At 38.6% G+C, this 22,635-nt stretch overlaps 1 protein-coding gene across 1 annotated transcript; it reads right to left on the minus strand.

Annotated features, from left to right (window-relative positions):
- Positions 1 to 1,903: 1,903 nt before the first annotated feature.
- Positions 1,904 to 22,609, minus strand: TRDMT1 (tRNA aspartic acid methyltransferase 1; the record flags this gene model as incomplete). The annotated part of the gene is made up of 10 exons (XM_010135438.1): positions 1,904 to 2,004; positions 6,401 to 6,530; positions 7,527 to 7,584; positions 11,611 to 11,981; positions 13,037 to 13,120; positions 13,994 to 14,063; positions 15,457 to 15,522; positions 19,265 to 19,336; positions 20,787 to 20,863; positions 22,500 to 22,609. Coding segments are annotated over 10 exons (1,139 nt in total), but the record flags the coding sequence as incomplete, so codon positions are not given.
- Between the last annotated feature and the right edge of the window lie 26 nt (positions 22,610 to 22,635).

Below are 22,635 nucleotides of genomic sequence, written 5' to 3' on the forward strand. Positions count from 1 at the left end.
CAAGTCCTTGTCTGCAGGGCTGTACTCAATCACATCATCTCCTAGCCTGTATCGGTATTGGCGACTGGTGTTGCCCCAACCCGGATGCCCAGCCTTGCACTTGGCCTTGCTAAACATCATGAGGTTCACATGGGACCACTTCTCCATCTTGTCAGGTCCCTTTGGATGGCATGTCCCCCTCAAATATGTCAACTGCACCACTCAGCTTGGTGTCATCTGAAAACTTGCTGAGGGTGCACTCAATCCCCCTATGTCATTGATGAAGATGTTAGACTGCCATGATCCCAGCATGGGCCCCTGAGGGACACCTCTTGTCATCAGTCTCCATCTGGACATCAAGGCATTGACAGCCACTCTCTGGATGCCACCATCCAGCCAAGTCCTCATCCACCAAACAGCTGACCCATTAAATCCCTACCTCTCCAAGTGAGAGCGAAGGATGTTGTGGGGGACTGTGTCAAAGGCCTTACAGAAGTCCAGATAGATGACATCCACAGCTCTTCCCCTGTCCACTGATGTACTCATTTCATCACAGAAGGCCTCTAGGCTGGTCAGGCAGGACTTGCCCTTGCTGAAGCCATGCTGGCTGACTCAACTCACCTCCCTGTCCTCCCTGTGCCTTAGCATAGCTTCTAGAACAGTCTGTTCCATGATCTTCCTGGGCGCAGAGGTGAGGCTGACAGGTCAGTAGTTCCCCGGGTTCCCTTTTTTAAAACTGGGTGCAATGTTTCCCTCTTTCCGGCCACCAGGGGCTTCACCTGACTGCCACGGCTTTTCAAATATCATGGAGGGTGGCTTGGCAACTACCTCAACCAATTTCCTCAGGACTCTGGGATGGATCTTGTCAGGTTCCATGGATGTACGTATGTTCGGGCTCCTCAGGAGGTCATGAACCTCATCTTCCCTTACAGTGGGAGGGACTTCGCTCCTTCAGTCCCCGTCTTAAGGTACATCCACTTGTGAGACGTGGTAAGAGAGACTGCTGGTGAAGATTGAGACAAAGAAATTGTTGAGTACCTCAACAATTCTTCTCCTCATCCACTGTTACCAATTTGCCAGTCTGAGGGGTAAACTTCCTTTGACCTTCCTTTTCTGGCTGACATACCTACAGAAGCCCTTCTTATAATTCTTTGCATTCCTTGAAGTTTTTATGTCTTTTATGTGTAGGTCCTTGGTAAGGAGCAATGATCTTATCCTGAATAATGTAAGTAAGAATACGAACAGGTAAATTATTGTCAGGTTGTGATGATCTTGAAATACTTTTATTTAGCTGCACCTAAACAAATCATTCCAGACAGATACAGTTGGCTTCAAGAAACCTGCAAGCATTTAGAAAGGATGAGACAACCATAAACTAAGGATGACACCGTGTTTCTTAGAAGTTGTATACAAAATACTGAATTTAATAGTTCAATCAGCTACAAAAAACCCACATCAAAGTTTCTGATCATATATACAATAAATCTATTCAGAATGGATCTCTGATATTTACAGATGAAGACATTTTACATGTAGAACTCAGTCTCTGCACTTATTAAAATGGCTTTTACATTTGCAGCCTTTTTATACTGGACTGGGAAGATTTTTTTAAGATAAAATAAAATAGTCTTATCCATCTTCATTTCATCTCATATGTAAAAGTTGCTCTTTTTCACTTTGCAAACTAAAAAGGACATTTAAATAAAGCAATTATGTCTTGAAAACTTTCATTTAAATAAAACACCTGTACAGTGCAAATACACTATAAAAGCAAGGTATTAAAAACACATCAGAATTGTTCCGCAAAATGTCTGGACAGGTATTTTGCTAGGCTATGATTTTTGTTCAGCTGCTGTCAGCTGTCTCTTCCAAGATGGAGGTATTTTCTGGCACCAGTCCGTATCCATCAGATTCAGGTTCTAAATTACCCAAGTAGAACGGAGATCAATTTTGCCACCACACGCACATTGAGGCTGTTTCCCAGGAGACGGTAGCATTGCTTTGTCGTTACTTTGTCAGGAAAGCCTAAAACAAAACATGTAGTGCAACATCATTAGTCCGGGTTTGTTCCTAGGTCTTAGTCTACTCCTTTTTTCAGTGAACAGTCATCACAGATCACAGCAGGGTTCATCCCCCATGGTTCACACCACAGCCCCCCACCTAATTACAAAAATAAGTCCCAACCAGTTCACTGGATTTGCATCAGTTCTTCTATTACCAGTACTGCCATCTCTAAAGTTTAACAAGAAACCTCAAAACACCGCTCTGTTGTGTAACTAGTGCTGATCTAGCTTCGCTTCGTACAGATCAAAACATCCAGCAGTCGTAAGGAGGGGGAGCAGCACCTAAAACACTGCACAACTGCTGCTCTAAAGAACCTCCACAGAAGAATGTGGCCATGGCAGAAAAAGTGACGATTCACTGCACGTGAACTAAACTGCACTTCTCAATAAGCTTGATATTGTACTTCCAGTCTGATCTCCTCTAACCAGACGAGGCAAATCAAACAAGTCTCGCAGCACCATGTACCACCAGTATGGATTAAGCTAGAAGCAAGGCTTATCGAGTGAGTGATCAAGCAGCTGAACAATTTTCCATGTAATTCAATGCTGACCCTGTCAAATGCACTCAGAAATACAGACAGTATCCAAAACGGCCTTCGCATGGTAAGTACACAGACTGGAAGAAAGAAAGGAGGGCCAGAAGAAGTTAAACTGGTCCAGGTATTGTGAAAGGGTTGTTTCATGTATTGAGCACACAAAGGTAACCAGGCTTCTGAGAATGAAGAAGTTGCCAACAGCTGGTCTGCTATAACCTCTTAGCTTACTCCTGCTGTGAGCTAAAGTGCATTTACTTCAACTTGAGTGAAAGATGAACAGCAGTGGTGATGCAACCATCAGGGTCATTTGCTAAGCTGCTGAAACTTGATCACATTCAATTATTTGATCATTTCCTAAGAAGAAAACCTACCTTTGAGCCCAATGTCATCACCAGCCAGATTAGCTTTGATACATAAACACACTGTGTATGCAAGCAGTGGCATATGAAAGTTCTGAAGTTTTCACAGTACATCAGAAAAATCCTCTTCCTGGGACTGATCAGGAGAGAACACGGTTGGACAATTGCTGAGCCAAGGGTGGAAAGCTGAGGAGGAGGTGTCTGAGAGGAGTTGTTCCATCCTTCTCTGCCAGTTTTTAATGTCTCAAATGTGGACTGCTTTAGTAAACACATCTTCTGCCAGCTCCATCCACTCTGCCCAGCTTTCTGGCACTCACATTTGGGCAACCATTATTCTGTCTTTGGAACAATCTCTTGCACTCCCACACACATTACCTTAGATGGAGTTTTCACAAGCATTCACTGAATGAGGTACATTTTAAAATATATACATGTTTTAAAGGAGTATATAAAAATAAATATGTATTTATGCATGCACACACATGCACGTGCACACATTGCCCAAGAAGCTTATGTGAACTCTGAAAATTTCAGAGGTTCTCCTTCGGCCTCTTGGCAACTGGAAGCCTGATTTAATTTTCAGGGCTGATGTTCCCTTTATCCCAAGCCTCCTCCATCTGCCTGTTAACATTATCTTGCACCTTCTATCTTCTTGGCTCAAGAGCAGCCTACATCAAAAGGGCAGATTTAACTACTCACAGTATGCTGGCACTTGCTGCACAGCTCTCACCACATCATTTTGGTCATGCATGGTACTTGATGATGTTGTGGTCTCAGCAATATGCACTATCACATTGTGTTGGCTTTCCACTAGGCTGCCATTTGTCTCCTAATAGCTTACATACATCACTTACAGGAAAAATGGAAAAGGCATCCTGACACCACCCTCATGAGAGCAGGTCGCAGGTGCAAGAATGCTCTGGTCACTTTTAATGATATTGCTGTGGGACCCAGAGCAGCAGCTAAGACAAATGCCTACCGTATTTCATTGACCTGTAGTGCAATTACTATCTATACATTTAGATGTTAAAAGCACAAATAAATCTGTTAATGTTAAACCATTAATTTAACTCTGGATTTCTTGAATTCAATAAGGCCATTAATTGCTAAAATATAGTATAATTTAGACACAATCACTTTTCTTCTGATAATACTGTAGCTGCAGCTAGTAACAGCATCTGTTACAAAGCTTCCTGACATTCTCTTCACTCATTCTTGAAGCTTGTAGTTTTTTCATTCTTTAGCTTCCTGGCCCAACAATATATTTGCAGTGGGTACATCTCCAGGCTTTCTGTTGTTGAACATTTCAGCCCAAATGTTGCTGCCACTACAGAATACAGGAGCAGAGAAATCACAGTACATTTCCTCTTGGAAATACCACACTTCACAATGACAACTTGAAATTTAACATGCAAGAAATGCTGTCAGGGAAACACCCTTTGCTGTAACCATAAATATAGCAACTTTCAAAAAAACCCATAGCTTGCAACCCTCAGAAGAAACACATAGTACCTAAATTCACCAGAGATTTCAAGTCAGCCTAGAGCTGAGTAACACTTTTTTTTTTTAAGTACAAAGTGGGAAACATCTTAGATTAAACACAAAGACAAGACTTGCGACTCAGCGCAGCGGTAAAAGCCTGGTCTGCCTATGAATCAGGAGTATATGTGAGGGAAAGCCAATGGCTCAGAGAGGCTTGTTTCACATGCTGTGGAAGCTGGAAAAGTAGTATAGCGAGGTGGGGAATTGCAAGAACTGTAAAGAAGTGCCATGATTAAGCGAGAAGGGTATTGCCCTCCAAGAGGTGGAATCTGTCCCTGTCTCTTTTTCCGCAGTTCCCAGGTGACAGAATACAAGTTTGCCAAATGAGCACTTCATAAACGGTGATGACCTGGATGCTCCTCAGATTCAGAAGCCAGCCTTGAGCCAGTCTTGAGAGTTCAGTTCTGGTTTGCAAAAACACAGATGCTCCCAGCTACCCCTGACGATGAGCTCTGAACAGAGGAAGCATGGTATCATTTCATGCACTCTGGAGTAGGTCAGGTTTCACAAACTGGTCACCCACTTAAATTAACAGAGTCTTCCAAACATAAATTTCTCCATTGTCTCAGTTCTTCCCCCTTAAAATGCAAGCAGTATTAACCCTAACACACCTCTCAGTGATGCTGCAAAGACCGATTTAACATTCAGAAAATACAAGGTGTATTTAAAAGAAAAGAAAAAATGGGCAATTCTGTGCTCAAAAGGGAGCCTGAACAGCAGGATAAACCTATGTAAGCCCAACCTAGCCCTGCTTAGCTTAAGTTTCTTTACATCATCCTACAGCAATATGGAACAGAGCTATGCTAAGAAAAAGGCTGTCTGCAAAAATAAGATTTATTAAAGAAGAGAGGCCACATGAAAAAATCCTGCATGTTAACATGTAACTTGACACATACTCCTGCAAATACTCTTAAACAAGTAAGCTTAGTACTGGCAACTCTAACTTTTCAACCTTGAGACCATTCTTTGAATGCAGTAATTTTTAATATAACCATAAGTAATAAATGAGAAAGCAATCTAAAACTGCAAAAGAGAGAAATACATAAAAACGATTAGCACTCCTCAGAACTCAAAGTCACTGAGGAAGTCAAAGAAAGATGTAAAAAATTACTTAAGATCAGTGGTGTCTTATCCTATGGATGCTCGTGTTGCTGAGAAACAATAAACTGATCTGATGTGATGGCATCAGGTCAAGCTCCTTAGCAGGTAATAACAGCTACACTTTCTTGCCTGCCTTTCTTTACAAGGGGAACTCGAAATCTGATTAATTTATTTCAAGCTTAATTCTGGTTGATGTGTGTCCAATGTACCCATATTGCTGAGTCTTGTTCCTTGACTCCCTCTTTTCCACAAAAACGGTTAAAAAATGAAGTAACTGACCAAGGGCTAGTACTGCCTTTTCTAGAAAACAGAGGTGACTTAAAAGGTTAAATGAAGAGTTTGATCACTCCTGAACAAAGAAGTATCTGTATTTTCTGAAATTCCATTTGTCAGCAGCTGCGAATGTGTGGAAGGGAGAAATCAAGCCGCTCAAACACTGAGAACCACTAACAGCCTTCCTAAACTGGCAGGACATATTGACTTTCCACAGTTGTGAGTAATGTTGGCTGCTAAGTAAATAGTTTCAGCTTGAAACAAAGGGCTACCTTCATTACCATTCAGTAATAGAGCATTTTCTTATGCCAAAATCTTATTCCTGGTTTATGAAGATAAACCTAACCACAGAAGCTGGTTCTTATAAAATATAAAAAACTGGTGGAAATTCAGAGAAATTCAGTTAGCCAAATCAAAAGAATCAATCATAAGAATTGAGCAGTCCAAAAATAAATGCAAAATAAAAAGCATGGATTAGTACCCAGTAAAAAGATTACATTGGCATTTCTGAAGAATTATGCAGAAATGGGGACTTTGCAGCACATACCAAATTCCAGAGGGAATCCATGAAGATTTGCTATTTCTCTTGGCGTAAAATATCTCAGTTTTAGTGTTGACAATTTCATAAGCTTCTCTTCTTCTGGTAACTCCTCAATGTGTTTAAATACTGATTCAAGCTATAAAGAATATCCAAAACACGGTATCACCAATGCAGGCCAAATACATGAACTTGAACACTCACATCTTAACAGAGTATTTCTTTGATTATCACAGTGCCAAAGAAAATAGCATGTTTTGCTTGAAAGTATGATTGGTGATGTATTTTCGCAGCCCATCTCTCAGCACATGGAATTGCAAGAAAACAATCAATGTTGCCATGAGGACATTTATCATTCCTTCCTCCACTTACAAGCTATACCGATACTTAACGAGGCAATCAAAGAACTATAAACATTTCTTAGTGACAGAATAGTGACTTAATATAACTCCACAGCAGGCCATCCGCACAAATTAAGCTGTATGGATGCAGCTGTTTTAATACATTCGCTTTGAGATTATCCTGAATTCCAAAGCTGCATTCTCATGCTTTGAAATGCCATATAATATTAGCAAGAGCACATGAGTGCAAGAGGAGGTGCTTGCCTACAAAGCAGACTTTGTGAAAAGAATCTTTGAATGATAATTCACTAATACACTTATTTTACCTTTCCCAATGCCAAAATACCACTTTGTGGAGAACTCAGTATTTCAACAGTAGAACTTTTCAAAATACTATATATTCATACTTTTGTAATTCCAACATGTTAAACATTTGACAGCAATTACTGGATCATGTGTTCAAAAAGTGGCCCTAGACTCACAACACTGTACTGTAGTTTATCCATAGTATTAGTAATTTTTAATTTTCACATATACCTGTGAAACCTCTGTAGGACACTACAGATAATAACATAATAGGAACTCATGTTCTCCACGGGGAGAGGCACACATAGAATTTTGATTTAAATAAACTGGTGTTTAGGAATGGAAAGTAAAACAATTGGAAACTCATTTGCCATAAAATTTAGTTTTAAAAGCTTTGTTATTCTGAATATTATAACAAAAAAGCAGAAGACAGAAAAAAACAAGTTTTAAAACAAGTCATTTTCATATGTTAGTCTATGCATTCTTACCTGAACATTTACTGCTGTCTGCAGAACTGAGCCTGTCCCCTCTACATAGTGTCCATACCTTAATAACAACAACAATCTTAAATGAGTATTTTCATCGGACCTCATATGCAAAGATGAAGGGAAGTTACTTAGGTTCCTTTGCTTTGATTAACAAGAAAGTGTCCTGACTAGGTAAAGTGAAAGGCTAACTCTTAGAGTGCCTCAGCCTCTGAATGTGCACCCTAGGGATGAGTCTGCAATCAACGCACAAGGGTTCATTCAGAGTAATGCCTTATATAAGGCAACTAGGCAACTACACAAGGCCAAGGAATTCAAGCATAGCAGCATCAGAAAGGGCCATCTCCACAGCACACACCAATTTTACATTAAGGCAAGATGTGTTAAAAGCCAAATGGTCCTATGGGTTCAAATCAACTCTCCATATTCAAAGGAGGGCCATTAGTGTGAGCCTCCAGCTTTCACATCGATCCACTAGGATCAAAGTGGTTCAGTCACGTTTAACTTTTCATTGCTTGTTTTTCCACAGAGGGAAGGGATATAGGATGACCAGGCATCTATGCAGAGCAGAAGAAAGAAAGAGACGACAGACAGAATAAAATTAAATCCAACTAAACAGTAAGCAAACTACATTCTAAAACCATATGACAGCTTTTTTGGATGCTTTGTGGTTGATTGCATAACAACATGTTTATTCTGTAGTCTCTTCCAGACTATGATTTAAATATAATTATGGGCTTTCAGAAACGTGCTTTGCTGGTCTAACTATGATAGTCTTTGAACGCTTTGTACAAGAAGAGACTGAGTCAAGTCAACAGATGGCTTTTGCACAGTGGAAGAACTTCAGAAGATCCCACACATCAGAGGGATGCAGTCTGTCTGCATCAATCATTAACAGATACTATTCTCTAGTTTTACCCAGGTATCTGTAAAGACATACAGATCTTTTTTCTCCACATGGGGCCCATTCTAAAGCAAGGCACTGGAACAACTTCTGTTTCATGTCTTTCTAATTCCACAACAAATAAAGGTATAGTCTCCCTTCAGCACAGACACAACGACCCAGCATGGTTCAATCTTGAGAATTTCTTCTTCAGATGAAAAAGCTTATGAGTAGATCTGCCAATATCAGTGAGAGTACCACGCATTTTAAAACAAAGTGCTTACAAACCTTCCTTATGATCAGAATAAAAGGCTCTAAACACTGATGGGGATTAAGAACACATGGAATCAAACTGTTTTGTAAATATATGACCTTTAATTGATTAGTTGCATTCTGAAAATGCAGCGAGTTTGGAACACACGCAGCACTGAGGAATCCTGGTCATCGTCTTATATAGCAACAGATAGTATTTCAGATTAATATATCTGAGCCAAAATAAATCAATGAGGACCAATTTCAAAGTGGTATTTTTAGAGTTTTGTTGGGGGAAAAATAATGCTTTAATAGGATCCATGTTACATAAAATACTCTAGTCTAAATAATTGGTACTAGAGTACAAAACTCCTCACAAAAATATCCAGTTGGTGTAAAAGTGGTTTTGAGGCTGGGTGTGAGTGTTGTTTTTTTGGTTGGGTTGTTTTGTGTTTTTAAAAACACAAATGTGGGCAGATGGCCAATGTTAGCTGGATTGTTATTAATTATTATTGCATCTGCTCACTACAGAAAAATTAACATTCCTACCTTAGACTCAGAACATAATTAAAGATGGGAATTTTTGCCACAGTAAAAAATGATGCATTGATTTTCTGACATTTCATTAGCAGTTATAATGAAAGAATTTGGCCTAAGAAATTGCAGTCTTCAATTTTAATCTCACTGAAAATTTCTCTCTGCCTCCCCCCCTTTATTTCTGTAAGCTTTCAAAAAAACCTTTTAATTTCATACACATAATACATTATTTCTCAGTATACTGTGTCCTATATTTCCACAAACAAAAAGGTAATTCCCATAATGCTAGAGAGCGTTTCTGTAACTGATATTGCACTATTTTAGAAGGTATTGCATCTCTTAATATATATCAAGAATTTACAAGTCCGGAATGATTGTATCTAAAATAGTTTTCATTTGCTCTTTCCTTTAAAATGGACAATTTTCTCTCACAACTTCAGTCACCACCAATGCACTCCTAGAAGAAACCATGGTGTCTGTAGTCTCAAGGAGCTCAGCAATCATCTTCCAATTGCCTAGGAGTCCAAGGTTGGAAGGGAACACGGGATCATCTGCTCAATCTCTCATTCATCACAGGCCATTACATTTTGCCCTATACTCCACCAATGCTTTTCAGAGGACATACTGGCATGACAAAGGCAGAAAGGCAAAAAAACTGATGAGAAACCAGTGTTTGAGACCCTTTATTAGCATGGACTGGAGAAAGCATAACTGGATTAGCCTCATAAACCTTGCTGGAAATACCTGAAGACCATCAGAACTGAGGGAAGTTTTTCTCCCCATCTCAAAGCTGATGATCAGTGTGACTTGTAAAAAAAGACACCAGACAGGCATCTCAGGAGAGAGTTTCTCTGTCCTATTTGGACTGCTGGTCTGCTCCATTCAGGGTCCTCTTTCCTAAATCTCATGCTTCAGAGAAACAGAAAAGCAGAACTCCTATAGCACATATGTGAGCAACTTATCCTTGGCCTCAGAAAATGACCTGGTTGAAGCCTGAGATGTAATTATAATCTTTCTTTAAAATGCAGAGCTGTAAGTGATACAACCACACTGAGAAGCATGCTGGAAACCTTTCTTCCCAAAGGCTCTTAAAAAAGAGAACAAAGACAGTAAACTGGATTCCTACGTTTTGAGCCAAGAACAACTACCACAGCTATCTGGCCTGGCTTCCACATCAGCAGCAGGACAACAGTCACATTCTGTGTCAGGTTTCCCACCACTATATTTAAAGATTTCATCTTAACTGCTCAGAAGCCTCTTTCAGTGTGATTTTGATAAACGTGACCACAAACTACCAGGACATATTATAGTGAAACCACAATTGGCCAGTTTATTTTTGATGATGCTTGAGGCATACATGGACACACAAGAGATCATTCTGGCCTAAGTTTTTTATTTAGCTATTCTAGTTAAGGAACAGATTCCACGAGATGCTCCCCCACAACTCAAAAGAGTGAGGACAAAAAAGGCTTATGTCAATGAGAGCTGGGGGAAGAGCTTTCCTTTTTCACAAATTTTGAACGTTTGAAATTCTTTTAGACTAAAAAAAAAGCTTAGAAGAGAAAATGCTGAATCACAAAATCTTCAAGAACTCTATCAGTCTTGCAGTCTAATTTCTACTAACGGGAAAAAAGCTATAATTAGCTTTAATGCATCAACTAAGTCATTTTGCTGAAACATTCTAAGAACTATGAAAGAACAATCTCATTTGAAAAACTCACCAATATTAACATTTCCCACAAACTTTCAGGCTCCTACTGGCATTTTCCAATACAAATGCATTCAGTGGAAAAGCTCCTGACCAGTTGTATGTGCGGTTTCAGACTACTCAACAACCTCTGGCATTCAAATGTAAAATTGTAAAGTACAAATCAGAAAACTACTAGACAGAAAAGCACTGATGTTCTGCTCCATCAAATATGATTTGAAATGCAACAGCCTAACTGGTTTTATGACATATGGCCAATCCAGAGAGCTGACCTACACAGCTGAAAATTCCAAGAAATCAATAAAATGTACAGTAGAGACAGTTTTAATGAGGAACAGATCTGTCATGCATGACACTTTGTAACTTCACTGAGCAATATAAAAAAATTCATTAATGAATCAGTACCATACCAGTCTACTGGAACCATATTTCCGCAGGGGTAATTAAGCTCTGTGAAGGTCAACAACAAATGGCACTCTCTTTTGTGAATGCCTTTTTGGAGTGGGCACATGATGTTCTGCCAGACAGATTTTCATGCTGGCATTCTACTGCACCAGAAAGCATACTATCTAAGGAGATTTTTTTTTTTTTCCAAAGGCCTGGGGTTTTTTTGATAAAATGTCTCTCCTTGTTTTTACAGTACACAAGCAAAAGCACACTTAAACTTTCAGAACATGATTCAGGACGACATTTTCTTTGCAACTTACCCTTTCGTAAAGCATGTGGATCTCCGACAGGTGGGTTTTACAATGTCTAACAAGAAAGCATAGCGCAATAAGGACTTTGGTGGTAAGAAATACCGACTCATTTCTTCATTTTCCTCTTCCAAGAAATCTTTTAGCATTTGAATAGAGGAATCATTGTCCTGACCATTTTTCCTTTTCATTTCTTCTACTGTTTCAAGCTTAAAAAGAAAAGCCCCTTTTGGTAAACTCTTCTTGCTGCTGCAATCGAGACCAATGTTTGGATCCAGATTAGTCTTTTCAGAAGACAAGAATGAACTAGCTTCATCCACTTTGTCAGCAACTCTGTCCTTGAATAACTCTTTTAGATCCTGATCTGGGAATCTTGTCAAAATCTAGGAACAAATTGTGAGGAAAAAAAATTGAAGAACAGCATTTGAGAAATAACCTGATAGTGGACTCTGCAGTGAATCAGAATTTCTTCAAAGATGCTCAGAATAAATCAAGTAAGCATTCAATGTTATTTTCATGAAGATTTCAAAAAATTTTAGCATAAAGATTTGCTGACCTACCAGCAATGATGTCAGGAACAACCACAAATAATTACCTTCGCAAAAGACCTTTCCAAGCATGTGAAAAAGGTAGCAGAATGCATTGTTTCCAGCCCACTATCAGCCAGTCTCCTCAAACTATTTAAAGTCATCTAAGCCACTGGCATCCTGGCTTGTATCAGCAATTAGTGTGGCCAGCAGGAGGAGGGAAGTGATTGTTCCCCTGTACTCGGCACTGGTGAGGCCACACCTTGAGTACTGTGTTCAGTTTTGGCCACTCACTTCAGGAAGGACTTTGAGATGATGGAATGTGTTTAGAGCAACAAAGCTGGTGAAGGGTCTGGAGAGCAAGTCTTATGAGGAGTGGCTGAGGGAACTGGGAATGTTTAGCCTGGAGAAAAGGAGGCTCAGGGGAGACCTTATCACTCTCTGCAATTACCTGAAAGGAGGTTGTAGAGAGGTGGGGGTTGGTCTCTTCTCCCAAGTAACAAGTGACAGAAAGAGAGGAAATGGCCTTAAGTTGTGCCAGGGGAGATTTAGGTCGGATATCAGGAAAAATTTCTTTACAGAGGGTTGTGAATCATTGGAACAGGCTGCTGAGGGAGTGGTGGAGTCCCCATCCCTGGAAGCGTTTAAAAGCTGTGTGGATGTGGTGCTGAAGGACATGGTTTAGGGACCCTGGCAGTGCAGGGTGAACAGTTGGACTCGATGATCTTAAAGGTCTCTTCCAACCAGATTCTTCTATGATTTCAGTCCTTAGAAAACTGAGTACCCAGGCTGACAAAAAGTGACAGAATTTAACTTCTCTCTCTCCTTCATCAACACACACTACTAAACTGAAAATTCAACACTCAATCTCCACAAAACAATGCAAATACAAGTAACACTAACACACTCACCTGACCAGGAGCTTGAAAAGAAAATGGTTCTTGGTGAAGCTTTGCAATTAGAAAATACCGCAGCCTAGAATTGGGAATGCCAAGCTGTAAGCAAAATCCACAAGCCTTTAGTTCAAGCAAGTAAGAGAGAAAAAGTGGTCTACAGTGTCATACAAGTTATCCACCATTACACACCATAACAGAACTATGGCACACTATATATATTCTAAACCTTCAATCTTCCATGCCTAGGTATTTTCAAGGAAAAAAGTAAGCAATTATTCTTTGTACATCATGGTTTTTACTTTCCCTGTAAATGAACAATGTAAAGGAATGTAAACAAACTTTTATGCGAGGTAGGAAGAAAAACAGCACACATCACAATTTCTTGGGACAGGTACTACCCATTTTCTATAAAAAAGGCATCTCCTTGACTTTCTGAACAAGGAATTGCAAGACATCTAACAACGAAAAAAATGTACCACAACTGATTTTCAAGCTACCCTCTATTAGCTTCTCTCAGACATATACAGTACTTTACTGATTCCATTCAGACTTGCACAATCTGAAATCCCTCTTGATTTTTTTCAGTTGCCAGGGAAACATGCAAACAAAGCCCCTCACCCACAAGTGACACAGCCACATTTTCTCTGCTGGGAAATTCCCAGGCATCAGCACTTCTGAAGCAATGAGGCTCCTGCAGGGAAAACCACCTTCTTTGTCACGGTGTAAATTCACGCCCACTTAAAAAATATCAAACGGTACCAAAGCAATATGGGACTAGGATCTGAACAACAACAGCAGTATGATTATGCCAGTACACAGATGAGAAATCAGAACTCATGCTTTCTCATTCAAAAGCCTATCTTCAGCTCTGGTCATGACTGTCCTTTCTAATACAATAGATCATTTTCAAAAGTTCTTGGGCTCAGCACAATTTGAACAGTTAAATAGTAATAAAGCAATTTTAGTACTCACGCAGGTTGGAGACAAGAGAAATTCTTGATATTTAAATCCACACATTTCCAGTGTTTGCAAAAGCTCATTTCTGGCAGTTAAGAGAATCAAAAGGCAATTACTCCCTTCAAACAACTTTTACGCCCTTTTTAATCCTAAATAAAAGCACATAAATGCAACCTCTTAGGTACCAAGACATTCAGCACATTCAATAACAAAACTGGACAGAGGACTACAAATAGGAAGTCATCCATTTCTGAACTTGAGAAGAATCAGAGGGCAAGACATTCTCTTTATTGTGAATTACGAAACAGGTGATTAAAACCACTACAAATAGTTACTACTTCCCTCTGTTCACATACATCAGCTAAGCCTAACAAAAAGGATAACTCAAGGGACTGAAAATATTGGTGGCTTTGATAATAACAGTGAGGTAGGCATGTACTTTATAAACAATGGAAAAAAATCACTGAAATGGAAATCTTCTTTAAAAGATTTCTTAAAGAAATTCCATGCAAACTGCACTAGGCTGGAACTATATGAAAAACGGGATCTGTGACCTGTACCTGGCACTGCATGTGACACTGCATCCCAACTGTCATAAGAGAAACAAAAATTCTGTCTGGGGTGTTTTCCGAACTGCGACTTGTTCCAAACACTGGCCAGCAAGGCACAGCCGAGGGAATTGCAAGAGTCTGCAGCAGCAGCCCCTCCAACAAAGCTTTCAAGAGTTCACAGAGGACTGTTGCACACTTAACCAGCGAGAGGGCTGAACATGTCTCCCAGCTGCCTGCCATACTCATTAAGGTCCATGATATGCAGGGTGACTGCTCTCTGGGTGCTTTAAGGAATGCTATGGAAAGATCCTACTCTATTCCTGCAAAAAAATGAGAAGGAAGACTGCAGCACCCTGTCCACTGCTTTGCTCACAAGAGAGGAAAAGGCTCCTGCTGTCAGTATGTAAACTTATTGGCAACCTTCTTCTTCCACGTTTCAGACAAAGATTATATACAGTCTTCATACTGTATCTCTGGACCATTTGATGGCAATCCTGAACCAGTGATACTCTATCAACAGTGGTCCTGAAGAAAGCCTGTATATCGCACCATGATCTTAACACAAAATACCATGAGCTCCTGCCATGGATAAAACCCCAAAATCTCGGACTGCTATACCTATTGTTATGTTTCTCCAAAAATGAATCCTGACGCTTTCTAAAGGACACAGGATCACCAAATAAAATCAATGGAGTCAACTTGTTAGAACCTATTTTATCTGCTTCAAGAAATAAATAATTATTTAGTAAGTTCCTTTCACAAACTTTTCATTCCTAAATTAAAACAGTATTTTTAACCCACAGATGCTAGCTGTCCCATCTGATTCTATTTCGTTAACTTAAATTCTAGGAAATAAAAATCCTGCTTTCCCCTTCTGAAGAATATGTCCCTTATTAAAAAATAAAACTTGCATAAATTACACTTTACCTTGCAGAAGAGGATTCAAATCCTTTAACATTTTCTAAAAGTAGGTATTTTGGAAGCTTCTGGAGCCTACAAGGAAAAAGAAATTATCAACATCAGAGTAACAAGATGCAAACTACATTATACACATACACAGATTTGTTCAGCTACAAGAAAGATCAAAGTATTTCCACATCATATTAGCTCTTAAACTTTAGTATCCTTAAGAAAAAAAACAAAGGTACCTCAACTTTCAAGGTTGCCTAGATCAAATCATTCCCAACTGAAAAAACTGGACTGCTGGTAATTATTAAAACCAACAAAACCCACTTCTATTCCGATAGACAGCTACACCCTCCCGTACCCCATGTATGGACTTCTGAAAATGCTTACCACTGTTCATTTCCTAAAGCATAATATTATTATCCAACAGATTGAATTTGTAATAGGAAAGACAGTTGTTGGGAAAAAAAAAAAAAAATCACTATTTAGCCATGGAACAGAGAACTTTTGTTTTAAAGTGCTTAAACCCTAAATCAATGTCTAAACATCACGTGAACTTTAGTGGTAACACATCAGAACCAGTATTAACCTAATTGCTTTAAGAAATATGATGTTTAAAGCTCAAACTGCAGATATTCTCAATTTTCTATACTTTTTCACTTTGATGGTGAGGAAGGGAAGGAGGCGTCTGAGGTTTAGCAAGATCAGTGCAGAGCTCTGGAAATAGGCTCGTTCCAAAACCAGGATATTAAAACTCTGGAGAAAGGAACAAGCCCAAGCTGTGCCAGGGACCATTCCAACAATTTAGAAGCACAGATTATTCAGATTCAAGTCTCTGGGAACATTCTCTGGCACTGATTAATTCTCTGGAAAGGCTAGTGTAGATACAGTATGTCTATCACACATTGGGATCACAGAACAGCATATAGGAGCAGGATACTAATGACACTAGACAGCAGCTCTGTGCTTATTTAAGTCAGTAAGTGACTGTGGACTTCCACCCATACAAACAACAGCAGAATTTGTTTCAGCACATTCTTAAATACCATCAATTAAAGACATTCACATGAAGAATTAAAGACCTAAAGCATTTCACAGGAAACTGGAAAATGGGCAAGACACTACACGAAATTAAAAAATACTAAAAATAATAGTGAAAAAAATAATGCAAAACTGAAAAAAGCAACAGCAGCCAATTTCCCTGCAGGGGAGAGGAGAATATATCTGTTGGCATGTTTACCGACAGGCAACAGCATCATCACCTCCTATGAAACTTAAAGTAATGACTCCAGGGCATAGCCTGAAAAGCAAGAGCTCATACAGCATCAACAGATCACAAGATAAGTAATCACTGTACAAAGAGTACGTGTTAAGTACTTGGCAGGTATTAATATTACAAATGTGTCTGTAAAAGTAGCGCTTTGGCATCTTAGCATTAGGCTTTCCTGGGTTACAGCTTGGGCACGATAAACAGTATCTAGACCTCTTGGGTGAGACTTTGTTTGCTGGCTGAGTGCTCCAAGGATTTCCCAGGGATTTGCAGATCTTGAAACTGCCCTTTTCATATCTCTAGTACTGTCTACCCAGGCTATATTTGAGCCTTTTTCAGTGACATTTCATTACGAAAAGCTGAACACAAGTACAAACAGCCAAGGGATGTAAAATTATTTTATAGTTTCCATAAACTGAACGCATGCTGTACCAATTCAGAACACAAAGTGGTAATTCCTATATTAAGAATTTCCCTTTTGGGGGCTGAAATGCTTCATACTCAATGTCTGGCAAACACATCATATTCAAAAAATACACAAACACTATCTCAGTAAAACATAAGTCTCTTGGAACTAAGAAACTCTGCAGAAGCCACCATCTTGAACATATTACAGGCTGCTTACAGTTAAGAAACCTGCACAAGGGAGATAAAGCACATAGGCAGGGTCTCGTGGGTTGTTGAGATAAAGTGCCACATTTAAGCTCAGCTCCTTTGCATCGTCATGAGGAAAAACATATGTCCTGCAGTGTCTAAAGCTTTGGTTTTGAGATGGAAAAGCTCCTGCCCTTTATCCAGCTAAGCCCACAGAAACCAGGAAGCAGCATTTCCATATTACTGCACAACAGTGTCCAAACAGCAGACAGTCTCTTAACTTGTGTCTCAGTTTAATGAGAAGGAATACTGAGGTCAGGATTCCCTTAAGGGTAAGGAAGGTAGTATTATTCTGACAAATTATTAACTTACACACTATCTGCTGTTTTTAATTTATCATTTTGAAAGGTCAGTCTGAAATACTGAGTTACATTCCATGTTCCACAAAACACACCCTTTGCAGCTTTTGGAAACTCACATTATCTCCCCATTTTTGTGTCTCTGCTAGAAGTCGGGGACTAATAATAATCTTCCTTTTTATCTACTAATTGTCTAACTTACTAGGCTACAGAATCTGTACTATGTTCTGTCTTATGTTCTCTGCCACAGATTTCTTAGCTGATCCCAGCCAAGCCACTCAGCCCTTCTGTGGCTGTGTTCTCTATCTGCAGATGACAATGGCAAAGAGGTAGTCCCATTTAGTGTTGCTAGGTGCAAAACCTTTGTTTCTGGAAGAAGGATGAAGGCTCTTTTCTCTCAGTGTCTCTCAGCAGTTTGAAAGAAAGGCTGTTGCTGGTACCCATCTCCTTCTGTACAAAAAGTGTTAAATTAAAAAAAAAAAAAGAAACAGCCAACCCCCCCTTTCTTCTCCTCCAATTCTGAAAGCAAGATTCACCAGTAAAGGAATATATAGAACATCTGTCCCAGCCTCCAGCAGGAGAACAGCCAAGAACGGTGTCTGGTGAACTGTAACTGATGTAAATTCTCAGACTCATGCCAGTTGGTACCCAATGGACATCTCAATCCAGAAGCAGAGATTTCTGCTGGATAATCTCCCTGAACAACTCCTTGCTACACTTCCTCAGGAAGTGTTCTTACTGTTCTATGCATCTCTTTCAAAAAAAAGACCACAGGCAGCACTTGGAGCTCATTTTGAACACTCTCAATAAGAAAAATCTTGGTCAGCAAAAAACACTTTGGATTTACTGTTTCAAAATGTTAAGGCATAAACAATACAAATAGTTATGGCTATTTTACTAGGAACTGGGATCTGACTAGGCAAAAATGACAGATCAATACAAAGACATACGCACTATTCAGACAATGCAGTGCTATTCAAACTCTTCAGAATCCCTTCTCATAAAAACGCGACTAGGCTACAAACCAAGATATCTAGAAGCAGCACCAAAAAGACAGAATAGGCACTTAAAAAAGAATGGAAGGGAACGGAAGATGTAGCATATTGTGCAGTCAATAACATATTTAAACAAACTTTCAATTGTTACCTATTCAAAAGGTGACTAAATGTTGAATCAAAGTTTTTTTAACCCAGTATTTCAAACAATTTTCATGCTTTTCCAGTGCCCATGAGCAAACCAATAGTGCAGTGCCAATAGCAAACTATTATATTACCTATTCCTGCTTCCACATAGAGTCAGTGCAAATTGGATGTTGAACTGGAAAAAAGTAACTCTTTAATTTATCATATAGCTACAGTTTAAACAGACCCACAATAAAAAGAAAACTGAACAATGAAAGCATATACCATAAGTATGAGATGATGTCATCAGTAAAATATAAGTATTCGTAAGTTACAGATAATCACGTGAAAGCAAACAAGTAATACACCACAATAGTAGTAGTATCCCTGTAAAACATTCTAGATGACTTGTCTCACTGAAATATAAAAGACCTACTCAGTTACCAAAAAAAGGCTTAAGAACTGAGGTAGAAGTTCATTTATACCTTGGGAGAATATCAAGGATATAGAGAAAGCTCTTTGTCCGTGGATCTGCTACATCACCTTGCAGGCCAATTCTAAGAAAGAACAAACACACACCTGTATATTACTTGGAGCAAACTGACATTTGACTTGTATTTTTCTACAGAACGCTGACATTTTTTTACTTGGGGTTTCAAAAAGGGATTCTGCAAAAGCATTGTGTACAGACACGAGGATCTGCTCACAGCTCCAGTGTCCTAAGAAGGTCTGTCCCTGGAAAACATCAGCTCACAACAGGGTTAAAACTGTAGCATTCAGTAATGAAATCCACTCCCCAGTCTGCAAAGTGTTTAGCATTCTGGTCTTGTACAGCAAAACACTTGAACATACTTGGCTCTGAAAGCACAAAAAACCCTCACTGGGTTCCTGGCAATACCCCGCTATTTTACATTGAATATATTAAATTATTTCAATGGATTAAAGCCTCGGTGCTCACTATTTTGCAGGACTGAGCCCCATGTGAATAACTTTGTAACCAATGCTGTAACATTAAACTGGATGGCTCATGTAGATTATAAAAATGGCAATGTAACAATTCCAGGTCTGCATTCTCCTAACTTATACTTGCATTTTACCTTAAAAAACAGAACAAAGCCTTAATGGAAGAGCTTTAGTATGTCTCTACATTAGTCATACACAGATTTTTCTTTTCATTGTATTATTAAAAATATATATATATTTTTAAAGGAACGATTCCTATATACATCATATGTTTGCACAACACGGTTTTATAGATCAACATCACTTTGGAGGGATTTTTTTTTTTTTAAACTTAGAGCATTCAACGAGATATATTTTCTTACACAAGCAGCTTCATCACCATCAACAGACTTTCATGAAGCTGCTACTTTGCCTGAGTACAGTTACTAGAATCTTACTGGTCACTGCTGTCAAACAACATGAATTTGAAACTAATTTGACAAATAACATCTCAGTAAATTTAGTTCTTAATCAGCAAGATATTTCTCTAGATTATCAAAAAAATCATTTCAAAGCCCTTATCCTCTTCAACTTGGCTAAAATAGAAATATTCCTCAGAATAAACCATCTGTGTGCACATGCAATTTTCAAAGTACAAATAAAACCAGATTACACTCTTAATCTCAAGCAGAAGTGAGAAATCCAATCCTTCTTCTGGAGTTGCCCCAAGAAAAGATTAGACTTATATCTAAGGGGAAAGGAAGCACACCTAAACAGCAAAATCTTAGAATTTCCCTGGAGCAACACAGTATGCAAAATAAGTGCTATAAGCAGCTTACTTAATTTAAACTGAAATAAAATACATATTACAAGAAAAGTGATCCATAATTAAGATTCAAATTGCTGCATTTCTTCAGTAAAGATCACAATGAACAGAGCTACAGCATTTTTGCTTAAGAGAAAGATGCACAGATAAACCACACATAGCGTCACTCTTGAAACATCTCTCTTTTAACAGTACATACTGTAATAACGGCACTTTTCTACAAAATGTGCTATATCTACCTTGTAAATGGTTGACAGGGAGGACTCATCAAAATCATATCAAATGATAATTTGTCAAATTCTTTCAGTGTTATGCCCTGAATAAGAAAAAAAATAGAAGAATGTTGTTTTAAATTGTATGAAGCTCTCCAATCATCTTTCAGATCAAACTATCCTCTTACTTCCACTATCTGCTTCACCTAACAAAAAATCATCTAATCTCATATTTGACCTAATAATTTCAGTATTTTCAACCTTGGCAAACCACACAATGCAAATGTGCATTAATTGCTTTGTATACAACTCACAGACAGTAATGATGTTAGCATCCAGACAGAGTCCTGAGGTTTTTATCTACTCATTCTTTCAGAAGCGGTGTGTAGTGGTTCTTCCAGTAGATCACGTCAAAAATATTGACTAGTTATTTCTCCCCATACTCCTCCTTCAAATAACATATCCCTATCCAGATACAAAGTTTCTGTACATCAAAACCAATATTAACATATTCAAAACAGGTGAAAAAAATAATAGATCTTCTTGAAAGACAAAATATCTGAACAGAAAAATAACTCGTGTTAACACGACACTTCTCACAGGTCTGAACTGTGAGGTTTAACTCTTAGGAGCTCATTACCAATGCATCCTGTGAAGCTTACTTCATTCTACGTTTTGCTCAATAAAACCCCCTTAAAGATATTACATGGGTGAAAGCTCTACCCTGAAAAAATATTTCTGTTAGGTCTATAGCACGAATTAACTACCAAGGTAGAAGTTCCTCTGGAGCAAACTTCAACCAACACTATGACAACATATCAAGAGGCCAAGAGGAGAGAAGAAGGATGATAATCAAGTAACTATGAGCTGGACAAAGAAATCACTGCCTGACATATTTTGAGGGATATCTGTATAGCAAATGTAACATAATTGCCCACAGAAACTAGACAAAAGTTGCTATATTTTTTCCAATAAATTTAAAGCAGGTCTTACCGACTGTAATCCACTCTTATGGAGACACGGACAAGCATTCTTATTCTTTTCCCACATAAAATTGTAAACTATCATTTAGCCTGGTATTATTGAGTGCTGGATAAGCATTCAAATTTAATCTTTAGACACTTATTTAAATCATATTTAAGCTAGTGACTTTAAAACAAATTCAGTAGCTTTTACTGTCATGTTGTAAAACTGTAAAAATTCAGGCAAAATGATATGCCTAGTTTGCCCCTCAATTATTAAAACAGAATCCAGTTTTACCTAGTTCTTCTCCAAATAATTTGTAAAAGGGACAGAACACCTAAAACATTTAATCTATTGAGCCCACAAAAAAATGCAAGACTGTCCCATCCAGTATATTTTCCCATGGTTTACTGAGCTCAGCTATAACTACAAAATGAAGGTATGCCTTCAAGTAATTAAATGAAATTCTTTCAAAATACCTGAAAATATTTAAGCTAAAAATACCATTTTTCTCATTCCTTTACTGGTAGTAAGCATTCCTCCTGACATTCATGTAACCTCTTCTGAGGCAGCAGCCATGACTTTGAAGACTGCAGTGTGAGTATCCCTCTAACTTCAACAAGCAACCACAGCACAAAAAATCAAAATTATCGTAAAACTGCTATATTCCTAAGAACATAAACTAAGTCTTTTTGTTTCTCTTGTCACTAATAAGGATAGTGAAGACAACTTACTTCTGCAAATGCCACAGAGTAAAAAAAGACATTCATTACTCACCTCAATTGTCTTTGCCCACAATGGCGTGGTGGGAAAGTTGTGCTTATAAACTTCATTGGCAAGAGTGTTCACATCAACAGCAGCAACAACTTCTGCGCATGTGCAGCTTTCTAAAATTAAAAAAGAATTTGGAAAC

Source organism: Buceros rhinoceros, unplaced genomic scaffold (assembly GCF_000710305.1).
Source record: "Buceros rhinoceros silvestris isolate BGI_N320 unplaced genomic scaffold, ASM71030v1 scaffold7104, whole genome shotgun sequence".
NCBI lineage: Eukaryota > Metazoa > Chordata > Aves > Bucerotiformes > Bucerotidae > Buceros > Buceros rhinoceros.